The 20,333-nt window shown below is 38.7% G+C and overlaps 1 protein-coding gene across 8 annotated transcripts in view; it reads left to right on the top strand.

Moving 5' to 3' along the window:
- Nucleotides 1-20,333, top strand: part of PTPN20 (protein tyrosine phosphatase non-receptor type 20) — a 90,978-nt gene that overhangs the window by 57,454 nt on the left and 13,191 nt on the right. For 5 of the 8 annotated variants that reach the window (XM_024253646.3, XM_054522260.2, XM_054522261.2 and 2 more), the window contains 2 exons: nucleotides 15,450-15,784; nucleotides 18,557-18,772. The exons of 1 other annotated variant lie outside the window; for it this stretch is intronic. In XM_024253646.3, the coding sequence (XP_024109414.3) occupies nucleotides 15,450-15,784; nucleotides 18,557-18,772 (551 nt within the window). Of the gene's footprint in view, nucleotides 1-15,449; nucleotides 15,785-15,920; nucleotides 16,077-18,056; nucleotides 18,492-18,556; nucleotides 18,773-20,333 lie in introns of those variants that run through there. 2 more of the 8 variants (XR_008510408.2, XM_054522264.1) reach the window with 2 other exon arrangements.

The following is a 20,333-nucleotide window of genomic DNA, read 5'->3' as shown; positions in this document are numbered from 1 at the left end:
CCTCCCCCATCTCTCAGTTCCCACTGCTGCTGACTTAGACTGAGCCCATTTTACCTCTCAGCTGGTTACTGTCTTCTTCACTGCCTCCCTTTCTGATCATTCACAAAAGCTACTGAGATTTTCTTAAAATGCAAGTCAGAACATGTAGCTCTTCTTTTAAAGCTCTTTCTTGGCTCTTTGTTACTATCATGGTACAGTTGTTTAACATGGCATATGAATTTCACCTGTTTGCCTCTCTAGCCTTAGCTCTCCCACAAAACTTCTTTTGGTATCTAGAATTCATAATTCTTTTTTTTTGTTTGTTGGTTTTTATGCCTCTTAACCTGCAGTTCTTGAAAGAACTACTCATCCCTTCTTTGCTGAGGCAGTTCCTGCTATCTTTCTTAACCAGCTCCAATAGGCTTTTCTTATTTTCCTCAAAGCTAGGTTTGGTTTGGTGTTTTTCCAGTAGTCTCATAGCATCTTGTAACCACTCTCCCCTTCTACCAAACCATATTTTAATTATTTTCACTTTTGTTTCTCCTACTAGACTTGAGATAGTTATTATAAAAACCAGAGTGGAACACAGTGACTGCTGTCACTAGATAAATACCTTCATGTTTAGTTGGTTTATTAAAATTGAAACTAACTTTATGATTATAAAAAACAAGTACATTTCCAACATGGTTAAAATAAGCTATTCTGTTATCTTCTGTGGGGAGAATGTGGAGAAGTGCATTGATGAATACTTCTGAAATCAGAGTAATGAACCATGATTAGGCATTTTAATAAATAATGCTAATAATTTGTTGCTTCTCCCAAAATGTCAAAGGTCCAAAATTTATAATTTCTATTCCTGCATGTGCAGTTTGCCCTCAAGGAGACTAAAAGCAAACATGCCTTAAAAATTAGCCTCTCGGGATTGTAAGAAGCTCATTTTACAATAGTGGGTACACATAATATTTGATCTGACTTGAAGTTTTTATTCTGGGTATCAAAAGAGTTACAACTAAGAAATTCAAAGATAATAAAAAATAATGTTAAATCATTAAAGTAAGGGAAGTTATGTAAAACTTTTGGCTTTTCATAAAAGAAAAGAAACTATAATTCAACCATATTCTATTTAAAGGCCCATTGGTATAGCTACCTCATAACACAGTGTAATCTAATCTGAAACTCAGCCAACTTAAGCGGCCATCATAGAAAGCTCTGTGGTTTTTTTAATCACACATTTCTTGGCTTTATAGAAAAGGTTCCTGAAGACTCATATCAAGAAAGCTAAAGAAGTAATTTATTTGTCGTCTTCAAATGCTGAGAACACTAAATAGATGAATTCACACACCTTTGAACACTGCAAATATAGGGAGCCTTCACTTTGCATGGCCCCAGTATGCTCAAATATCAGTTACTGTGTTTAGCTAAATAACACCAGTCCCACAATACAATTCACATTTTAGTTACCACAATATATTCACTGCAAGTAATTGCCTAAAGTAGTAAGCATCTTTGCTAGCACTTTAGTCCACAAGTCCCTATGTAAATAACAGATGTGCATCATGACCAGTGACTGATAAATGTTACTTCTTTCAAAATATGTCAGTGATAGGTAACTGTGAGCCTCTTATTCAGTTCACACACAGCAAAGCATGTGATTGTGTTGTCTCCTTGTCTCTCAATCGTAAACCCCTATGACCTTTTACCAAAATGTATAATCGAGAGAGATTTGGCTGAGAGAGATGAAACTGCAATAAAGAAACAAAAAGTGATAATGTTGGAAATGAAATTTGAATGGAGTTATAGAAGAACTAACTGACCAGGGACATGCTGACACTGCTACTGCTCAAAAGACTCTAGAGCTGCAGCCTAAGGCACCTGTGGAAGGGGAGCTTACCAACATGAATGACCGAAGTGCTTGTGAGGAAAAGGATAAAGGCAACCTAGGGGAAGCAATGATGGTAAAAAACTTGACATTAAAGAAACTTTGGAGCTATTTCACAACAATATAAGTGCCAAGGATAAGAGGTGGAAACTGATCCAGACTTGGAAGTTAGCCTAGACATAGAAAAGATGCTCACTCTGTATTGTAAGTTATACAACAAAAAGAAGAGGCAAACACTGTTCAAACTACTCTTGGTAAGTTTTTTTCTTTAACAAATTAAATGTTTTAATTCCCAATATTTCTAATGTTTTAAATTACAATGTTTTAAATAAATATTAGTCTTGCTATTTTTTGCTTCTCTATATATGTATAGCCAGCAATAAGTGAGTTTTTAATGATTTCACAAAAAATGTTAAGAGCCGTGAAACAAGAATAATATTTCCTATTGATTACTAAGATCCTTTTGCGACCGGGCGCGGTGGCTCACGCCTGTAATCCCAGCACTTTGGGAGGCCGAGGCGGGCGGATCATGAGGTCAGGAGATCGAGACCATCCTGGCTAACACGGTGAAACCCTGTCTCTACTAAAAATACAAAAAAATTAGCTAGGCGTGCTGGCAGGTGCCTGTAGTCCCAGCTACTTGGGAGGCTGAGGCAGGAGAATGGCGTGAACCCATGAGGCAGAGCTTGCAGTGAGCCGAGCTGAGATAGTGCCACTGCACTCCAGCCCAGGCGACAGAGCAAGACTCCATGTCAAAAAAAAAAAAAAAAAAAAAAAAAGATCCTTTTGCATGGTTTCAACTTGCATGGTCATATTTATGGCCCTGTACCATCATGCCAAGCAAGAATGGCCTTTATTATGTAGTATAGGAATTTTTAGGTGTAAAGACAATATCTTCCATTTCTTTACCATTTCACAACTTTGAGGGCTAATAAAAGAGCGAGTCACACAGGTTCTCCAACTCCTGGCCTAATACTTTTTCTGTTACTTGTCTATCAGGGACCTACTCAGAACTAATAAAGGTAGTGACTTAGGTTTCTGTTAGCTTCTCACTTTTCAGAGCATGTTTATATATTTCTCATTCAGTATTCTGTATGATCATGTGAGAAGAACAGAGAAGATGATAATATCTAAATTTAATGCAAGACAATAAGGAAGGGATAATCTTTCAACAAATCATCTGGACAGTTGCATATTCATGTACCAAAAATGAACTTTGATTCTTACCTCGCAACTTATATAAAAATTAACTCAAAATAGATTATAGACCTGTCATTAGAGTTAAAAACATAAAACTTCTGAAAGAAACCCTAGGAGAAAACGTTACTGCCCTTGGGTTTGGCAAATTTTTCCTAAATTGGACACAAAACCCTCAAATTGTAAAAGAAAAAAAATAAATTGGACTTCATCAAATAAAAAAAAAAACCTGCTCCTCAAAGCATATTATTATAAAACCAAAAAGGAAAGCAACAGGCTAGAAGAAAAATACATGCAAAACATTTATCTCACAAAAACTTATATTTATTATCTATAATTACTACAAATCAAGAAAAGGACAAATAACCCAAAACTAAATGAGCAAAAAACTTGAACAGATACTTCTTAAGGAAGATATAAGGATGGCAAATAAATGCATGAAATGATATTCACCATTATAAATCATTAGGAAAATGAAAATTAAAACCATAATGAGATACCATTTTACACTCACTGCAGTGAAATGGAGTTTGTTTCTAATAAAGTTAAACATATACCTACCATATGATTTAGCAGTTCTATTCATATGTTTTACCTAAGAGAAATTAAAGTATATGTCTGCATAAAGACTTATATATTAATGTTCATATCAGCTTTACTTATAATAGCCAAAAACTGGAATCACTGCAAATGCCCATCAACGGGAGAGTGAATAAACAAATTGTGGTATGTCTACATAGTAGAATGCAACTAGGCAATAAAAAATGACTAACAATGCATTGAACAACATGAATGAATCTTAAAATAATTTTACTCAGTGAAAAAAGAGTATATACTGTATGTTATCAACCAAATTAAATTCTCCCAAAATTCGTATGTTGAAGTTCCAACCCTTTGTACCTCAGAATGTGACCTGATTTGGAGATAGGACCTTTAAAGTGGTAATTAATATAAAATGAGGCTCTTAGAGTGTGCCCAATCCAATCCATCAGGTGTCCTTATATAAAGAAGAAATTGGGACACACAAGAGACATCAGGGATCCAAAGGCACAGAGAAAGGTCCATGTGAAGACACAGCAAGAAGGCAGCCATTGGCAGGCCAAGGAGAGAGGCCTCAGGAAAAACCAAGCCTGCTGCCACCTTGATCTTTGTCTTAGTTTGTTTGTGTTGCTATAAAGGAATAATTTATAAAGGAAAGGGATTTAGTTAGCTCATAGTTCTGCAGACTGGAAGGTTCAAGAGTGGGCATCTGGTGAGGGCTACAGGCTGCTTCCACTCATGGTGGAAAGTGAGGTAAAACCAGCATATGCAGAGATCACATGGTGAGAGAGGAAGCAGGAGAGAAATGGGGAGGTACCAGGCTCTTGCAGAACGAATAGAGTGAAAGCTCACTCATGCCATTAATCTATTAATGAGGGATCTGCCCTTGTGACTCAAACACCTCCCATTAGGCTCCACTTCCAACATTGGGAATCAAGTTTCAACATGAGGTTTAGAAGGGCCAAACATCTAAATCATAGCATTTTGCCCCTGGCCCTTTAAAACTTATGTTCTTACCACATTGCAAAATACAATTATTCCTTCCCAATAGTCCCTAAAAGTCAACTTGTTTCAGCACCAACTTAAAAGTTCAAAGTCACATCTGAGACTCCAAGTAAGTTCTTTCCAGTTGTAAGCCTGTAAAATCAAAAAAGAGATTATTTACCTCCAAGGTACAATGGTGGTACAGGCACTGGGTAAACATTTCCATTCCAAAAAGGAAAAATTGGTCAAAAGAAAGGGATAGTAGGCCCCATGCAAATCCAAAACACAGCAGGGCACACTTTAAATCTTAAAGCTCCAAAATAATCTCCTTTGACTCCATCTCCTGCATATTGGTCACAGTGGTGTGTGGGGTGGGCTCCCAAGGCCTTGAGTAGCCCTTCCCCCATAGCTTTGCTGGGTGTAGACCACTGGCTGCTTCCATGGGTTGTAATAATGCTGCAGCTTTTTCAGGCTGAGGTGGAATGCTGTGGATAGCTCTACTATTGTGGGGTTCCAGCACCTTTGTAGCTCCACTAAGAGTTGCCCTGGTGGGGACTCTAAGGAAACTCCAACCCAACATTTCCACTAAAGATTGCCTTGGTAGGGGCTCTCTGTGGTGGCTCCACTCCTGCAATAGGCATCTGCCTGCTTTCCCAGGCTTTTTAATATATTCTCTGAAATTTAGGTTAAAGCTGCCAAGCCTCCATGTCCCTTGCATTCTGGATGCCTGCAGACTTAACACCACATGAATGCCACCAAGGCTTACCACTTAGCCCCTCAGGAGCAGTGGCCCAAACCCTACCTGGGGCCATTTGACCCTGCTGGAGCCAGAGCAGCCAGGATGTGGGAAGCAGCATCCAGAGGTGGCCAAGGGCAGTGGTGCTCCAGGTCTGTCCCCAAAAGGCCTTGGGGCCTATTAGGGAAGGGGTGGCCCCAAATCTTTCTGAAGTGCCTTTGGGCACTTTTTCCAGACACTCCCTCATATTCTTGTCTTTTTCTGAGCCTTCCACACACTTCCAACCTCCGCTTATCGCCCAGTTCGAAAACTGCTTCCACATTTTCAGGTATCTTTATAGCAACACCCCAATTCTCAGTACCAATTCTCTGTCTTAGTCCATTTTGTATTGCTATAAAGGAATACTTGAGGCTGGTTAATTTATAAATAAAAGAGGTTTATTTAACTCCCGGTTCTGCTGGCTGGAAGGTTCAAGATTGGGCCTCTAGTGAGGCTGCTTCCACTCATGGTAGAAGGTGAAGTGGAATCAGCATGTGCAGAGATTACATGGTGAAAGAGGACACAAGAGGGAGAGAGAGAGGTGCCTGGTCCTTTTTAATAATCAGTTTTTGCAGCAGTGAATAGAGTGAGAACTCAGTCAACCCCAAGGAAGGGCATCAATCTATTCATGAGTGATATGTCTCCATGACTCAAAACCTCCCATTAGGCCCCACTTCCAATGTTGGGGATCAGTTTTCAACATAAGGTTTGGAGAGGACAAACATCCAAACCATAACAATACTGGATTTCCAGCCTCCAGAATGTGAAAATAAATTTCAAACCTACAAAACTAATATACTGTATGCTTCCACATATATAAAATGTTAGAAATTTTAAACTAATTTGTATTGACAGAGTATATCAGTGGTTCCACATATATAAAATGTTAGAAAATTTGAACTAATTTGTATTGACAGAACCTCTCAGTGGTTGCCTTGGGGCAAGATGAGAGCAAGAAGGATAGATTATAAAGAGGCATGATGATAGTTTTGCACTGATAGAGATGTTTAATTATCTTTATTGTTTTGGTGGTCTCATGGGTGCACATGTATGACAGTTTTACCTCCATAAACTGTTAAAAAGGTGGTTTGTGAGTGCAAAAGGTATATTACGCTTTAAAAAAATTTTCATACACTTCAGCATTATAATGTAGATAGATGGGAAAACAAGCTCTTTAAGGCAGAGATTTAACAAGCTTCTTTCTGTACTTCTTGAGGCTGCTGTATGTTTGTTTCTGTTACTACCACCCACTAATAGTAATAGTAGTAGTAGTAATACTAATATGTTTATTACTATTGCTTATTACTAATTTAATAAGCAATAATTTAATTAACCCATAATTTAAGTCTGTTATGGGTAGTAATATTTAATCCCCACAACAACCTACCTCTGAGGTGTCAGTATGTTTGTGTCCTTGTTTTACAGAAAGGCTAAAAGAGATTAAGTAATTTTCTCACATTCACACTGCAAATAGGAGAGAGATCTGGGATTCAAACCCAGGCCTAACCACCACTGTATTTATTGTACATTGTTTTGTTTTCTATTTCAAGAAACCTTTTTTTTTGCTCCTTTTGAGATGGAGTCTCGCTGTCGCCCAGGCTGGAGTGCAGTGGCATAGTCTCAGCTCACTGCAACCTTTGCCTCCTGGGTTCAAGCGATTTTCCTGCCTCAGCCTCCAGAGTAGCTGGGATTACAGGCATGTGCCACCACACTCGGCTAATTTTGTATTTTTAGTAGAGATGGGTTTTCTCCGTGTTGGTCAGGCTGGTCTCGAACTCCTGACCTCAGGTGATCCACCCACCTCGGCCTCCCAAAGTGCTGGGATTACAAGCGTGAGCCACCGCACCCAGCTGTTTTGTTTCTATAAGAATCAGAGTCTACTTGGAGTGCAGTAGCACAATCATAGCTCACCGAAACCTCAAACTCCTGAGCTCGAGCAATCCTCCCACCTCAGCTTCCCAAGTAGTTGGGACTACGGGGATGGGCATGTGCCACCATACCCAGCTAATTTTTTATTCATTTATTGTTTTTTAGAAACAGGGACTCACGCTTTTGCTTAGGCTGGTCTCAAACTCTTGGCTTCAAGTGATCCTTCTGCCTCAGCCTCCCAAGTAGCTGAAATGCCTGGCTCTCGTCATTCTTCTTATAGATATGAAACTATGTTTTGTAGTATTTGTTGCTGTTACTTCATTTTCTTTCCCTTTTCCCTTAATTTGAAATCACTGTTCGGATGAATTAATTGTTTGATTGGAGATGGGTATAAGTAGTTGATGCAGTCTCAAACTTTACCTTTATCTTTCTTTTTTTTTTTTTTTTTTTAATCCTGATAAATGAATATCCTTGTTGGTTTTAGGAATCTTGGGTTTTAGTTCTTTTTTTTTCTCATTTTTTTTCCCGAGTGTTACTTCACTGTCCTCTTCCTTCCAGTGTTTTAGATGAGAACTGTAGTGGCCATCTGACTCCTTTTCTTCATGAGAAATATGTTCTTTTATTTCAAAATCTTTAACTATTTTCCTGGAATTAAATAATGTTACCAGGTGTGCTTCATTTCCATCATTCTTACCTAGACAAATAAACCCTTTAATTGATCTTACTTTAGCTGTAATTTCTACTCTTCAGTCTACTCTTGTCTTTTTTTTTTTTTTAGTTTCTATGAATTTTAGGGTTGCCTCTTGGTTCTATCTTGTAAAACCTTTTCTCGTTACTTCTTCTACCTCTGTAGTTTTGCATGTACTTTCTCTATCTCTCTCTCTCATTTTTATTCTTATTTTCTTCTTTCACTTGGTCTTATAGGAAACTAATTTAAGTTTTTAAAACAATTTCCTCCTTCAAATCATCTACTAAAATTTTTAGCTTGTTTAATGGTTAATTTCATGTGTCTACTAGGCCAGGCTATGATACTCAGCTATTTGGTCAAATATTCATCTAGATGTTGGTGTGAAGGTATTTTTTAAAGATGTAACTAATATTTAGATTAGCAGACTTTGAGTAAAGCTGATTAGCCTCCATAATGAGAGTGGGCCTCATTCAGTCAGTTGAAGTCATTAAGAAAAAAAGGCTAAAATTTCCAGAGGAAGAAGGAATTCTACCTCCAGACTGCCTTTGTACTCAAGACTACAGTGTCAACTTTTCCCTGGGGTCTAACCTGCTGGCCTACCCTGCAGATATTGACTTGCCAGTCCCCACAATCATGAGTCAGTTCTTTAAAATAAATCTTTCTCACTGTATATATACAGTCTATTGATTCTTTTTATCTAGAGAATCTAGAGTAATAGAATTTGGTACTGAGAGAAATTCTAGAGGAACAGAATTTTAAGGATGAGTTTTATGAATTACTTCCCTAATCTGATAAGATGTAAAGGCATTAATGACTTTTCAGCAGTGAATAGAGTATTAATAATTCATAGTGTAATGTGACAGTAGAGATATGCAAAGTATCGCCATTAGGTAATCCTATTCAGACACTTACAAGAAGCAAGGTTCTGGGTGTCTGTATTTGATACCTTAGAACATTCTTGAGTTCTCATGAGAACAACGAGATTGGCTAGTTACTCCTAATTCAGAGAAGGAAAGGATGATCTTAGGGATTAAATTTCCCAGCTCAAGTGCCGCATGAATAACCCAAAAGTTTCTCTTTCTGCCCTGAAAGAAACTCTTATATTTTATAACAACAAAACTAAGATTATTTAAAACCAAACCCAAAATCTCATCCTGAAAATGGCTGAATTACAGTGCAAATTGAATCCCCAACCCTTTTAGGGTGTCTGCTGTTAAAATGAGGGCATTGACTGAGAAGGAATGGGATCTTGAAAACTGGGGTGGAGACATATATGAAGAGCCTTATAAAGCTGGGTGTATCGAACCCCTTGACCCTGATGAGTCTTCCTTGCCAGTAAAAGCAGCCATGCCACTCCCATCTGAGGAGATTAATGCTACTTTACCTGAGGAAACTTTTATTACCTCCCCTGAGTTTGTTGCCTTGCAAGATATTGCTGATTGTTCTCGAGACTCACAGCCACCATCCTTCATTGCTTCTAGACCTATAACTAGACTCAAGTCCCAGCAGGCCCTTAAAGGTAAGGTACAAAGTGTGACCCATGGGGAGATGTGTTACACTACAAAAGAGCTACGTGATTTTTCCAATTTATACTGACAGAAATCTGGGAAATATTTGTGGGGAGGGATTTTAAGGGTGTGGGACAGTGGTGGAAGGAACTTAGTGTTTGATCAGGCTGAATTTATTGAAATGGGACCACAAAGAAGAGATTCTGGACTTAATATGTGGCTTAGGGAGTTAGAAAGAGCTCTTACAGTTTATTTGGTTGGTTGTATTAAATGGACCAAAAGGTGGCCCAGTCTAAATGAAGATAAAATGCCAGAACTGCCTCGATATACTATATACTGTGAAGGAAGGGACCCAAAGGATTAGGGAGATTGGAACATTAGATTGGGTTTATCATTTAAGAGCTGCCCACCCACCCCAGGAGGTCCAGAGGATGTGCTTTTCTCATAACTGTGAGAAATACATTTGTGAGGAGAGTCCCAGCATCCTTGAAGAATACTGTGATTGTTCTTCTCTGTAGCTCAGATATTGCAGTGGAAATTGCTGCCACTGAGTTGGGAAACCTGAATGCAGTGGGTATAATTGGATCCCAGAGAGATAAGGGCCAGGTGGTGGCACTTGATAGCCAAAGGCAAGGTGAGTGTGGTATGGTAATAGACAGCAGAGTCAAAGCAGCAATCAGAACAGTCTGACCTATAGAGACCTATGGTGTTGATTAGTTGATCATGGTGTTCCTAGAAGTGAACTAGATGGGACGTCTACTAAATTCTTCCTTGATAGGTGTAAGCAGAAGAGTTCTAGGTCAAGTGAGCAAAATTCTAACCTGAACCATAGGAACAGAGAATTACAACCAGTCAATAACTTCCCAGACTTGAGCCAGTTTACACACAGAGAACACCTTGAATGAAAGGGAGGACCCTGGCGCACTGCTAAAAATGTATACTGTTAATCTTTCAGCCTTCCCCAAAGGGATCTATAGCCTTTTGCCAGGGTGACTGTACATTTGGAAAAAGAAAATCGTCAGAACTTTCAGAAACTACTGGACACTGGCTCTGAATTGACACCAATTCCAGGAGACCCAAAACATCACTGTGGTCTACAAATCAAAGCAGGGGCTTATGGAGGTCAGATATTCAATGGAGCTTTAGTTCAAGTTCGTTTCACAGTGGACTCAGTAGGTCCGTAAAACCATCTTGTGATTATTTTCCAAGCCCTGGAATGAATAATTGGAATAAACATACTCAACAACTGGTAGAATCCCCACATTGCTTCTCTGACCTGTGGAGTGAGGAATATTATGGCAGGAAAGGGCCAATGGAAGCCAGTAGAATTGATTCTACCTAGGAAAATAGTAAAAAAGCAAAAGCAATACTACATTCCTGAAGAGATTGCTGATATTAATGCCTCCATCAAGGACTTTAAGGATGAAGTGATGTTGATACCTATCACATCCCATTCAACTCACCTATTTGACCTACACAAAAAAGAGATGGAATTTGGAGAATGACAGTGGATTATTGTAAGCTTCCTCAGATGGTGACTCTAGTTGTAGCTGCTATACCAGATATAGTTTCATTGCCTTAGAAAATCAGCACATCTCTTCATACCTGCTATGTGGCTATTGATCTGGGAAATGCTCTTTTCTCTATACCTATTAATCAAGAGCACCAAAAGTAGTTTACTTTCAGCTGGCAGGGCCAGCAATACACCCTCACTGTCCTATCTCAGGGGTGTATTAACTCTTCAGCCCTATGTTGTAATTTAGTTCTCAGGGATCTCAATCACCTTTCCCTTCCACGGGTATTACAGAGGTTTATTACATTGATGACATTGTGCTGATAATAACAAGAAGTAGCAAATGCTTTAGTCTTATTTGTCTGTCAGAGGGTAGGAGATATATCCAACAAAAATTCAGTGGCCTTCTACTTCAGTGAAGTTTCTAGAGGTCCAGTGGTGTGGGACATGTTGAGATAATCATAAGGTGAAGGATAAATTGTATCTGGCTCTTTCTACAAGCAAAAAAGAGGCACAATGGCTAGTGAACCTAGGCGTTTTGGAGGAAACATTCCTTATTTGGATGTGCTACTCTGGTCCATTTACTAAGTGATGTGAAAAGCTGCTAGTTTTGAGTGTGGCCCAAAACAAGAGAAGGCTCTGAAACAGGTTCAGTCTGCCATGCAAGCCTCTCTGCCATGTAGGCTGTATGATCGAGCGAATCCAATGGTGCTTGAAGTGTCATTGGCAGATAAAGGTGCTGTTTGGACCTTTGGCAGACCCCTTTAGATGAGTCACAGTGCAGGCACATAGGATTTTAGAGCAAATTCCTGCCACCCTCTGCGGACTCTCTTTTTGAGAAACAGCTTTTGGCCTGCTACTGGGCCTTGGTAGAGACTGCTTCATAGAGAACTAAGTAGAGAATGCTTAACTATGGGCCATAAAGTTGGGCATACACAGCAGCACTCCACCATCACATGAAAGTGGTAGATACAAGATTGGGCTTGAGCAGATCCTGAAGGCACAAATAAGTTACACGAAGAAGCTGCCCAAATGCTCACTGTTCCCACCCCTGCTACATTACCTGCTCTCTTCAGCCTGCACCTGTTGCCTCATGAGGAGTTGCCTATGATCAGCTGACAGAAGAAGAGAAGACTTGGACCTGGTCTACAGAAGGTTCTGCGTGATATAAAGGTACCAACCAGAAGAGGACAGCTACAGCACTACAGCCCCTTTTTTGAGACATCTCTGAAGGACAGTGGTGAAGAGAAATACTCCCAGTGGGCAGAACATTGGGTAGTGCACTTGGTGTTTTTTTTTTTTTTTTTTGCTTGGAGAAATGGCCAGAGGTATAAATGTATACTGATTCATGGGCTATGTTTAATGGCTTAGCTGGATGGTCAGGGAATTTGAAGGAACATGATTGGAAAAATTGGTGACAATAAGGTCTGGGGAAGAGGCATGTGAATAGACCTTGCTAGATAGGCACAAACACAAAGATATTTGTATCCCATGTGAATGCTCACCACAGGTTGATCTCAGCAGAGGCAGACTTTAATAATCAAATGAATGGAGTGACATGCTCTCTGAATATCAGCTAGACTATTCCCCCAGCCACCCCTGTCATTGTCATTGCCCATAGGTCTCATGAACAAAGTGGCCATAATGGCAGGGATGGAGGTTATGTATGAGCTCAGCAACATGAACTTCCACTCACCAAGGCTGACCTGGCTACAGCTACTGCTGAGTGTCCAATCTGCCAGCAACAGAGACCAACACTGAGTACCTGATGGGCACTATTCCATGGGATGATCAGCCAGCTAGCTGATGGCAGGTTGATTACACTGGGACCACTTCCATAATGGAAGGAGCAGTACTTTTTTCTTGCTAGAATAGACAGTAACTCTGGGTATGGATTTGCCTTCCCTGCACACAGTGGTTCCACCAATTTACCATCTGTGGACCTACAGAATGCTTTATCCACCATCATGGTATTCCATACAGCATTGCTGTAATCAAAGAACTCACTCTGTGGCAAATACCTTGTGGCAATGGCCTTACTGCCACTATGTTACCATATTCCTTATCCTCTCAAAGCAGCTGGCTTGATAGAATGGATGAATGGCCTTTTGAAGACTCAATTACAGTGAAAGCTAGGTGGCAGTACCTTGCAGGGCTGGGGTAATGTTCTTCAGGAGATTATATATGCCCCATGTCAGCATCCAATATATGATGCTGTTTCTACCATAGCCAGGATTCAAGAATCAAGGGGTGGAAATGGGGAGTGGCACCAGTCGCCATTACCCCTAGTCATCCATTAGCATAATTTTTGCTTCCTGTTCCTGTGGCCTTATGCTCTGCTGGTCTAGGGGTCTTAGTGGCTCTCTTCATTAATGTTGTCTGACACTTAGGCCTTTCTGTCTGCAAACTTGAGTCTTCCTTGATGGACAACAGAGCATGGAATTATTTTTGGACCGGGGTCTAGATTTACCTAGTCTGTGGAGTCTAGAAGATTGCTGGGTAATATGGAACAAGTTACTTTGTACAGATTCTTTATTTGAAAAGTATGAATATAGTAGCATCTCCCTCAACGGTTTGTTTTGGAGTTGACAAGGTGATACATGTAGCATATCGTGCTGCTTGAACCTGGTAAGCATGTTTCACTGCATTCTGTTAGTACTCCCGCTTCTGTTTAGGGAGCTTTCCTATGATCACTTGAATTATTTCTTTTCTGCAGTGAATTCCACAGTTTGCTTCTGAAATTCCTTTTTTATATTCCCCTTGTATGCACTGTGTCTTTTAGCATTTTAATCATTATTGTAGGTTTTTTTAATCTTTTTTTTCTGAGTTCTGGCAAAATTTTTTAAGCTGGTTTTCTAAACACAAATTTGGTTTTCTGTTCAATTCCTGCTTTCGGAGTTTGAGTTGAATGATTGTGACTTTTATATGAAATCAAGCTTTTATTATTTTAGATTATTTAATTTTCACGTATTTAATCTCATTTCAAAATTTAAAAAATGCTTTTTTTACTATCAAGTAATTTATACGGTTTAGATACTGTAATAACTACTGCTAACATTGTGATGAACACTTGCCAGGCTTATTATTATTATATGACATATATCATCATATATCTACATAAATATGATGAAAGATCTCCCTACAAAGCCATTGTTTATCGCCTTTATAATTTAGTAATATAACATATTTGTTAGTAAACATAGTTATAAAGTGTTGTTTTAAATAATGCTCTCTTGAATTTTATTTAATATACAAATAGGAGTTTTTAAGGTGTTATCACCGTTTATAGAAAGGAGAATATTTGTTGTGATTTTTTAGAATGGGCTCCCTTTTTGAAATACCGGGTATCTTTATATATCTAGCAATTTTTTTTTTTTTTGAGATGGAGTGTCACTCATTCTGTCACCCAGGCTGGAATACAGTGGCACAGTCTCAGATCACTGCAGCCTCCGCCTCCCTGGTTCAAGCAATTCTCCTGCCTCAGCCTCCTGAGTAGCTGGGATTATAGGTGTGAACCACTGCGCCTGGCTGTTTTTTCTGTTCATTCATATTTACAAGGGAAAGTTTCTGTGTGCTATGTTAAAATTTGAGAAGAGTTCTGCCAGATATTATATAAATGCCTGTTCAGGTCTTGTCAGCATATTTACTCGATAAGTGGTCCATGTGATTCTGAGTAGTAAGGAGAGGTTATTGGTGAGAGAGCTGCATGGCAGAGAAGGGCCTCCTTTGCTGTGTGTGTTTCTGCTCTCAATGTGGGGATGGTGGTGGAACCAGAGCTTCAGATGTCTGTGTCAGGTGAAGAAGGAACTCCTGGAGCAGTAAAGCTTAGTAGGTCAAATAGCTGGTTTTCCCTCTCATATTTGTTATAACAGTCCATGTTAGATGAGTCCCATATTACTTGGAGCAAATCCCCTTGGTAGCATCCTTTTGCCACAGTATCTTTGCTTTGAATAACATGTCCCATCACCAGATGAAGGCTGAGAATGGACATAAAATATGGCTGTCTAGTTTGGGGACACTGGTGGAATTCCATTAATTCTAGAATTTGTCTGCAGTCAACTATCAGATTTTTTTTTTCCCCTGGCCCCTGCTGCTCTGGGTTTGCAGGTTTCAGATTTGCAGGAGAATACCATTCATTTACTCCCACAAAGAGTTTCTCCTCTGTTGTGTTCAGTTGCAAACTAGAGGATACTTCCCTTGACTTAATCTTGCCCATGCCACTTCTAGCAGAAATTTCCAAAAGTACCTGGATGCTAATGATATCATTCTGTATTTATTAAAAACTGATCTGAAAAATAAACATCCCATAATTGTACAGTTCTTCGGTCATGCCAATAGTTTTCAGGGAGGAAATAATTTAAACTCGTGGACTCAACTGTTTTGAAAAGAAACTCCTAGGCCATCTTCTGTATTGGTCAAAGAGATACATGGATTTACGTGTGTGAAATCCTTTCATGAAGTCTGGGTGTGACGTATCTCCCACCTTTATCTACCAGATGTTTCTGTTTCTGTAATAGATGATTCAACACGCGTTCCTCTTGGAAAAAGCAAGGAGTACATCAATGCTAGTTATATTAGAATAGTCAATTGTGGAGAAGAGTATTTTTATATCGCTACTCAAGGACCACTGCTGAGCACCATAGATGACTTTTGGCAAATGGTATTGGAAAATAATTCGAATGTTATTGCCATGATAACCAGAGAGATAGAAGATGGAATTATCAAATGCTACCATTACTGGCCCATTTCTCTGAAGAAGCCATTGGAATTGAAACACTTCCGTGTATTCCTGGAGAACTACCAGATACTTCAATATTTCATCATTCGAATGTTTCAAGTTGTGGAGAAGTCCGTAAGTTTTTAAACATCAGTATTAGATATATGTTTCACCACATAAGCAGATGTCTTAGAACTAGAAGTTAGCAGTAGGATGGAAAATAGATCGATGATACTTCTTAAAGTAACTTTTTACTTATCCCTGGTACCAGAAGCCACCACCACTTCTACTTCTCCTTAACCAGATTCTGTGGAGAAGAAAAAATTGGAAAAGAGAGATGGGGCAGGGAGAGTGACTGTTGAAGTTGTCTGATTCTGGATTATACCTACCTCTGCCAAGTGTGGCAGATACGTGTTGAGTCCTTAAGGTATGCTAATCACTGGGCCAGACACTATCAGTACTTACCAAGTAGTGGAGAGGTTGGTACACTCACTGATAGATACCTAACTTACCATGTTCAGTGATAATGTTGAGATACATCTTGGGCACTTTGGGGCTCAGAAGGTAAATACTTAGCTTTACTTGGGGTTTTGAGACAGATTTACTGGAGGAGGTGGTATTTGTTTTGAGAATTATGCAAATGAGAAAGATGGAGGGAGAAAGTAGATGATCAAAATATAAAATAGCATAAGGTGTATGTAGAGACAAATGTAAGTAGTTAAGTGTTTCTGAAATGTAAAAGTTCAGTGCCAGGGAGTAATAAAAGATGAGATGAGGTTATCAAAAGTAAGCAGGGGCCAGCTAGAATGTGAAATGTCTTAAGTTTCAGCTAAGTAGCATGAACTTTATTATGAAGATAATTGGGAGACATTGAAGGATTTTAGTAAGTGACATGATCAACTACGGCTGTTGGCATGGGGGTGGAAAGCACAGATGCAAGTGTTTTGCAGGTAAAATTGGGAGACTTATACATGACTTATGACTCATGATTTATAAGTGACAGAGGAGGGGTTGAAAATATATTCAATACAGTAACCACATGTGGATATTTAAGTTTAAATTTAAGTTATTTAAATTTATGTAAAATAACAAATCGAGTTCCTCACCTGCAGTAGCCACATTTCTAGCGCTTATTAGTCACATGTTGATAGTGGCTACTGTATTGCCACTATTTAAGACATTTGCTTCAGCATAGAAAGTTCTGTTGAGAAGCATTGGTCTAGAATAATTCATGGATTTCTTGGTCTAATAGACTTAGAAAACAGAAAAGGAATGGTTTATAGGAGAAACAATGAGTTAGATTGCTCTAGTGGATTCAGTTGGCAGGTAGGTGATACATGTGTTAACAAGAGTGAAGGGAATAGGAGTTGAACAGGAAACTTATAGAGAATGGTGAGTTTTGGAGTCATCACCAAAGAAGTTGATTGGAGCACAATCACCAGGAAAAGGGTTGCTGAGTGATGCTGAGGTTTGACCCATACATTTACAGTAGCAACAAAATATGTGATTATATGTTTTTTTCTAGCAGTATAACATTGAGATCCCTGAATACAGGTTATGTGACTGATCCAGAGAGAGAAATTAATTTTAAGGAGTTGGTTCAAGTGATTGTGGAGGGTTGGCAAATCTGCAGGGTGGGAAAATAGGCTGAAGACCCAGGGAAGAATTGCAGTTTGAGTCCAGAAGCAATCTGCTGGTAGAATTCCTTCTTGCTCATGGGAGGTCCGTTTTTGTTCTCTTAAGGCCTTCAGTTGATTAGATGAAGCCAACCCACTTTGTGAAGAATAACCTGCTTTACTCAAATTCTACCAATTTAAATGTTAATCTCACCTAAAAATACCTTCACATAGACACAAAATAATATTTGGCCTAGTATCTGGATACTAGGGCTCAGCCAAGTTGACACATAAAATTAACTATCACAAATTTCAGTCAACACTGTGGATTAGAATAGAGCTTGAGCACTAGCATCTTTATTCAGGAAACTAAGGAAAAAGAGGTGCATTCGGGAGAAGCAGAGAAGAAGTGAGAAACTCATTTTGAGTTCTTCCATTAGGGTCCCATGTGTGGTAAAATAAGGGCCCCACATTGAGGAAAGGGTCATGATCCCTTTGGATGAGATATAGGTAAATTCAAAGTGCTTTAGCTGACAATGCTGGGAAGAGTTTCATGACTCCACTTCAAGGGGGCTCAGCACAATAGTGGGACCCACAATCTACTCTCATGGTCATTGACTACCCTGTCTTCATCGCTGGAAGAGATTGGTGCCTCTCTTGTCAGACACCTGTATGTCTTAATTAAATTTCATATGTCATTTCTAAACTAAGATACCTTGCCTTTTGGTCTTATTCCTAACATGAAAATCCATCTCTCACTCTAAGCATTTTGAAATCTTGGTTTCCTGCAGCCTCATGGTACAGAAGAATGACGGTAGATTAGAATTCAAGACACCTACATTACAGTTCCAGCTCTAAACGTGTGAACCTTCTGACCTAGCATACATCTCTCGTCCCCCTCATCTTTAAATTTTCATCTGTAAAATGGAGATAAAATGGTGCCTACCTCACATGGTTGATGTGAAGATTAAAGGAGAGAATTCATGTGAAGCCCCTAGCATAGTACCTGCCACACAGCAAGTGCTTAATTTTTGTTACCTGTTAATACTGGTATTTTTATTGTTGTTACTGTGCTCTCTTTGTAAAATAGAGAAAACCTCTATTCCTAGCAACTTCCAGAATTCTTATAAACATCAAAAAGAGATTTGAGTACTTTTTGAGAGTTCTATATAATACCAAGGTAATACCATATAGCCATTATTATTATCATTTGAATATTAGAAGTTGGCGTGAGGTCTCTAATATAAGAAATCAATAAATATCTTTCTCGCTCTGTTTCTTTCTCTTACAGACGGGAACTAGTCACTCTGTAAAACAGTTGCAGTTCACCAAGTGGCCAGACCATGGCACTCCTGCCTCAGCAGATAGCTTCATAAAATATATTCGTTATGCAAGGAAGAGCCACCTTACGGGACCCATGGTTGTTCACTGCAGTGCTGGCATAGGCCGGACAGGGGTGTTCCTATGTGTGGATGTCGTGTTGTGTGCCATCGTAAAGAACTGTTCAGTAAGTGTGTGAATCAAGCAGATACACTGATGCTGTTGGTAAACACGCTACATTTAACAGCCTGATTATTTGGAAGACTAATATTTGGTCGTCAAAAGCAACTTAGTAAATCAAAAGCACATGAGCTTTGGATACCTGATTCTCACTGAACTTGCTGCAGGTTCCTGGGGGTGTTTGTGAGGATTAAAGTATGTAATGTAAATAATGGCTTAGGACAATGTCTGGAACATAATAGATACACAGAAAATGTGAGTTCCATTTCCTTTTCCTTCCCTGTATCTTACACAGGGTGTTTAGACTCTTACTAGAGAATGTTGATGGAATGTGCCTATTTTTAATGAGTATAAGTGACAAGCACATAAGAATGTGAGAAAAAATGTAGACTTCTGAGTTAGTGAGGGGTCCCTGTTTGACTGCCTGTTTTGCCACATACTTTAGATTTTGGTGACTTTGGGTAAATTGCTCATCCTCTCTCAAATCTAGTTTTCTCATTTGCAAAATAAACATAATAATATAATTGAGTTTGAGTCAATAATTCACAATCCTTTACTTTTCTTTTTAATTTGGAACCAGCTAAGAGATAGACACAGGAATCAGATGTGATGATTACAATATTTCCTTTATGATTATTTTTATTCTCAAGTTTTATTTGTTAAAATGATTCCATCTGTGTTGTTTTTCCTTTTATTTTTAGTTGACATGTAATAATTGTACATATTTGTGGGGTACAGAGAGTGATATTTAGATATATGTATACAATGTGTAGTGATCAGATCAAGGTGGTTAACATATCCATCACCTCAAACATTTATCATTTCTTTGTGTTGTGAACATCAAAAATCTTCTCTCCTACCTCTTCAAATATATACAGTAAATTATAGTTAATCATATTTGCCCTGCAGTGATGCAGAACACCAGAGCTCATTCCTCCTATCTAGCTGTAATTTTGTATTTGTTAGCCAACCTTTCTTTATCATCTTTAATACCCACAGTTCTACTCTCGACTTCCATGAGCTCGATTTTTTAGCTCTCATATATAAATGAGAACATGCAGTATTTATCTTTCTGTGCCTGCCTTGTTTTGCTTAATACAATGTTCTCCAGACTTGTCCATATTGCTGTGAATGACAGGATGTCACTCTTTTTTATGGCTGCATAGTATTCCATTTTCCAATTCATTAGCATGGGATTATTTCCATTTGTTTCTATCCTCTTCGTTTCTTTCATCAGTGTTTTATAGTTTTCTTCATAGAGGTCTTTTACTTTTTTGGTTAAATTTATCCTAAGTTTTTTTTTTATAGCTATTGTAAATAAGATCACCTTCTTTATTTCCTTTCAGCTAGTTCATTATCAGCATCTAGAAATATCACTGATTTTTGTATGTCGACTTTGTATCCTGCAACTGTACTGAATTAGTTTATTAGTTCTTAGGGTGTTTTGGTAGAGTCATTGTTTTGGGGGATATATATATATACATATATATATATGAATATATGAATATATAGTCATGTTACGTGCAAAGAGGGACAATTTAATTTCCTTTTTTCCAATTTGGATGCCC

The sequence above is a fragment of the Pongo abelii genome, chromosome 8 (genome assembly GCF_028885655.2).
Source record: "Pongo abelii isolate AG06213 chromosome 8, NHGRI_mPonAbe1-v2.0_pri, whole genome shotgun sequence".
In the NCBI taxonomy this organism is placed as follows: Eukaryota; Metazoa; Chordata; class Mammalia; order Primates; family Hominidae; genus Pongo; species Pongo abelii.
The sequence above is the reverse complement of the archived record's forward strand: the minus strand, read 5'-3'. Positions and strand labels throughout refer to the sequence as shown.